This window comes from Diaphorina citri, unplaced genomic scaffold (genome assembly GCF_000475195.1).
Source record: "Diaphorina citri unplaced genomic scaffold, Diaci psyllid genome assembly version 1.1 scaffold82641, whole genome shotgun sequence".
Classification (NCBI taxonomy): domain Eukaryota; kingdom Metazoa; phylum Arthropoda; class Insecta; order Hemiptera; family Psyllidae; genus Diaphorina; species Diaphorina citri.
This window is the reverse complement of record NW_007459679.1, coordinates 5651-10312: the sequence shown is the minus strand read 5'-3', so window position 1 is coordinate 10312 and position 4662 is coordinate 5651. Positions and strand designations below refer to the sequence as shown.

The following is a 4662-nucleotide window of genomic DNA, read 5'->3' as shown; positions in this document are numbered from 1 at the left end:
TTTGGTAAGCGAGCAGTTAAGTTACTTGAGCTCTGTCTAGGTGAAGTCCTGGGCACTTCCATGCTGATGTTCTTCGGGTGTATGTCCCTAGTACAAGGGTTTAGCCAGACTCCCATCCCTAGTATGCAGCCAGGGTTAATGTTTGGTTTTGTGGTGTCCACTGTCATATGTATCTTTGGTCACATCTCCGGTGCTCATCTTAACCCTTCTGTCTCCGTGTCCGCGTTTCTACTGGAGATGATCACGATGGTGGAGCTTGTCCTGTATGTATGCTCCCAGGTACTAGGCTGTCTCATAGGGGTGGGTCTTGTCAATATAATCACGCCGGAAGAGATTCTGTTCCCGGTGAGTAGCGCTGGTCTGAGCAATGGGTTCTGTACGACAGTCCCTCATGCTAGTCTCACCACGGTACAAGCGTTCCTAGCGGAATTCTTCTCAACTTCTCTCCTCGTGTTCACATGCTGCGGTGTGTGGGACAGTAGGAACGCCAAGTTCGGAGACTCTGTCGCTATCAAGTTCGCCCTGGTCATTGCGTTATGTTCTATTACAGTAGGCCCCTACACAGGAGCGAGCATGAACCCTGCCCGCTCCCTCGCCCCTGCTATCTATTCCAATGTATGGACAGCACACTGGATATACTGGGTAGCCCCTATCCTGGGTTCCATCGTGTCCACCCTCCTCTACAAATATGTCTTCTCCAAGGATCATGACGGTAAGAACAGACCGGAGCAGCTCAGTCCTGCTGATGTGGAGAGTAGTGTCCCCATCAACTAAACAGCCACCCTGTATGTACCTCTAGCATTATCTACTTAGCATGACATTATTATTATTATTCCATGTTTCATTAATTCATGATTATCATAACAAAGTATTACGATCATCTTCCTAGCTTTAAGGTAAATTTTAAGCTCATGACAAAATATCTTGGACTTTAATATTTATTTGGAACCTGTTATTATTTTTCAGATTTTCTTTAAATTAAGATCATTAATTTTATATTATTTCGCTTTAAGTTCAAGTATCTGTAAATTTTGTATTAGATTCGTCTCACGATATTTTAGAAAATGAGAAATTCTTCGTTTTTCCAAATTTTCGTCGTGTTTTGTAGATTCTTCAATATGGTGCTCTGTTAGACTTTAGAGTAGACTTTGAATTCGCATTTTATCAGCATAAAATAGAGTTCGTGTACGTTTTAGCACTTGGAAATCTCGTCACCCCTCACTACTCAACAATCTCTTACGTCTAGAAAAACCTCCGTTCTTAACTGGAATATTATCCATATTCCCTTTCCCATATTTCCTTTCATATTTCAATTTATCCATATTTTCTTTCCTTGTTATCTTTTCCATTATTTTAATCTTTCTTAAATCTATGTTCCCTCTCTCTCTTCCTTCCTCAGGATATCAAATCCCTATCCTAATCCATGAGATTGAATATAGTCAGCTTGTAATGTGAGAAGTACAATCAAATGAAATGATTTTACTTCATCGAAAATTTGCAATGAAGCAATGTGCTTAAGCTGTACCGGTAGCTTGTCTTATCTAGGTTCCAACGCGAATGAACCCACTACAAAGTTTCAGTATCTTGGTCCTTTTTACTCCTTGTTGCCCTTAAAAGAAAAAAGATGCTGAAGGATCTAAGGCTCGTATGTAGCTACAATTTTTTACGGCCATTTAGCACTTCAAACTGCAGTGCCGTATGCGAGGCATCGCTTACTGCAGTATTAAGTACACCAGGTGAGCGGCGAAGCAACATAACACGCGCTTCGGCAAAGAGCGCGGTAAAACTGCACTTTAAAGACCTGCAGTGTTGAGAGCTTGAAAAAGTAATCCTGCCGTCAAATTTTTAACTTAAAAGCTGGAGAAAATTTCCAAATGAAAAAGCCCTAAAGCAACTAGGACGTCTCAAACCCTCTAAAAAGTGTGTGAAAACATGCATCCTTAACCTGGAAAAATAAGTATTAAAAATAGGTAGACGTTGACGACGGTAAGTCCTTAAGGACCGGGCAAGTTTTCTATTTCCCCAATGGACCGTCCTGAAGACCCTCGCTCTGGACATATATTTTTATCTTTGATGGTATTCCTTGATTCATCTCAACATGGATCGAACATAACACTGTGTGTATCTTTCACTATATGTTAAAACTACTTTTTGTATTTTATTAGTTAATTGTCTGGGCAGGGATTGTGCGTCTGACGTTCTTATATCTTAAACTACTATAATGTCATTTGGCCTACTAACCATGAGTTCCCTGGTTTTAAGAAGAAGAGCGTAATATTAAATGTTCTCCAAAAAGCAAATGGAGTTAATAGGGTTAAAGGCTGGACATGACGGTTTAATCAGCCTCCACGGCTGTCCAGTTTGGTGAAGATGTACTAATATCGTGTTGGATATAGATGTGAAGATGTATCCATATCGTGTCCCACATTTGCAAGTACAGCAGAAACTTGAATCTCCAATGAAGATATACCGAAAGGGTAAAACTCAGTTGTTTCAGTTGTAACCCTGCGCGATGATCTAAAATGTCCAATATGGGTCGATCTGTGCTCCTGTATCAAATTGGAAAAATTAATAGTTCTGGAGTTGACTCGCCCTAAAGAACACTTCCTTATAAGTCCAAGCCCAATATGGTAGAGCTTGGGTGTTTTTTCGGGTGAGGTTCCGAATCCACATCCCCGTCTTGTCTGAACTATTTCAAAAATCCATTCGAACATCCTTTATGTCCGCATATGGCTAACCAGTAAAAACCTTTCACTAACAAAGGGGAGTACTCTTACATCAGGACCTCCAAATTTTAGTGTTTACTATTCTCGATCTCACACATAAATAATACATAGAAGAAGTTCGACTATGATAGTGTACATGAGCACTGAAATGGTACCGAGGAAAAATTTTTAAACATGGACGTCATAGTTTACTATGGTACACTTAGTGTACTGGTAGAGGGTACCTCTTGTCTTTTTTTTCATTTTTTTAGGTCTCACGTTTGTTGTGACACCTTGGTCAAACGTCTTTCCAACCGGAAACGGTTATTTTGACACTCGCAAACCGTTCATCGGAGTCTCTGTTAGAATCTTCTTTCAATCCGCTTGTTGTAATATTTGAGATACGTTTTGGCTCTAGAAAGAGAGGCCGGATGGAATATTGTTATCTCCTGTATCAACTTAGTATGATGGGTGACAGTCTATAACCTCCTATAACCCCAAATTTAAAACCAACTTACTAAAATCGATTTAAGGGTTGGTTCCCTAAAAAAAAAAAAGAAAAAAATCTTTGGAACGTGTGTAGTCTAAGGTTTACACGTTTTATACTTTGATCACGACAAGTCATGTATTGGTTCCAACACGAAATTAACTCTGACAATCGAATCTTGGTATTTCAAAGAAATACGATGTCCATCGTATATTTTTCTCGTCCTCTCGTGGGATAAAGACTGCTTTATTTAAAAAACAAATGTTTTACTCCCCATATTTCTTTCACCTATAAAAACTCTATGCTCTTTACTGACTCTTCAATCCAATCTCAAACTAACTTATTACCCTGGTATATTGTATTAAACAAAAACCCTTGGTTAAGGAAAATTGCTGTAACAAACTAGTCCTTTCGGACAAAGTGAGTTCCTGGATTCGTCCCTAAAGGAACACGAATAAAGCTGTAAGACAGTTAATTCATGCTTATCATCTTGTTAAACGACAGTGCAATGATGTTAACACGCCAAGATATCCGTTAGTAATGATTTTGTAATGGAAATGAATATTATCGATACTAGGTTTCGTCACTCAGATACAAAACTTATTAAAACAATGTTAAATTCCATATCAAACACTTAAAATCTATGCTTTACTGACTTCAATTAAACTACTATACTTATAGTTTATTACAAACCTGAATGAATTGGTTGTACAACTAGACCAAGAGTCTGGATCTTAGAAGGAAAAATAAAAGCAAAAGTTAATATGCTTATATTGTTAATCTAAGACATCGTTAAGTAATGATTTGATGGAATGATAATATATATACTAGGTTATCAAATAGTACAAACTTTATTAATCGTATTAATTTTTTATAAGTTTATGTGAGTACTTTTATAATTACTCGAATTAGTGGTACTCTAAAGCGTGTCATTTTTGGGTCCTGAGTAACTTCCTCGTGCAAAGTTATCTTTTTTGTTATGTCTCCTGCCAGGAAGAAAGAATCTGGATGAAGAATGTATTTACCCACTGTCTGACATACTTTCTTTACTTATTACCGATACTTAATTTTTACTTACCGCTTAAACTTAACTTACGTTTTGTATACTTTAATTTATTGTTATACTCGGTACTGTACCAAAAGCAACCTACCTTCTCTAGAAAGCCCTTTTAAATCGGTTTTTTTTTTTTCTTTTTTTTTTTGCCTAACACCACTTTACTAACAACTTTTATGCTCTGCTTTTTTGTGCGTGAATATTTAGATTAATTGGTAAATTGTATTTCTTTTATTATTTTTGGTTTTCCATTTACTTTTCTATTATTTTTAATTTTCCATGATTTAACAGTTCATAATAGTTGAATAAGTCTATTTACTTCTTTAAATTGAATTTCTTTACTCTAATTGAAAGATATTTTAATGTTTTAAATGGAGTTAACGAGAACAAGATTAAAACTTACTCTCTCATATTAT

The 4662-nt window shown here is 36.9% G+C and overlaps 1 protein-coding gene across 1 annotated transcript; it reads left to right on the top strand.

Moving 5' to 3' along the window:
- Positions 1–8: 8 nt before the first annotated feature.
- Positions 9–1524, top strand: LOC103524046 (aquaporin-4-like). Its single transcript, XM_008489052.3, has one exon. It carries the CDS (start codon positions 61–63, stop codon positions 772–774), a length of 714 nt encoding a protein of 237 aa, XP_008487274.2. The 5' UTR covers positions 9–60; the 3' UTR covers positions 775–1524.
- The last annotated feature ends 3138 nt before the right edge of the window (positions 1525–4662 follow it).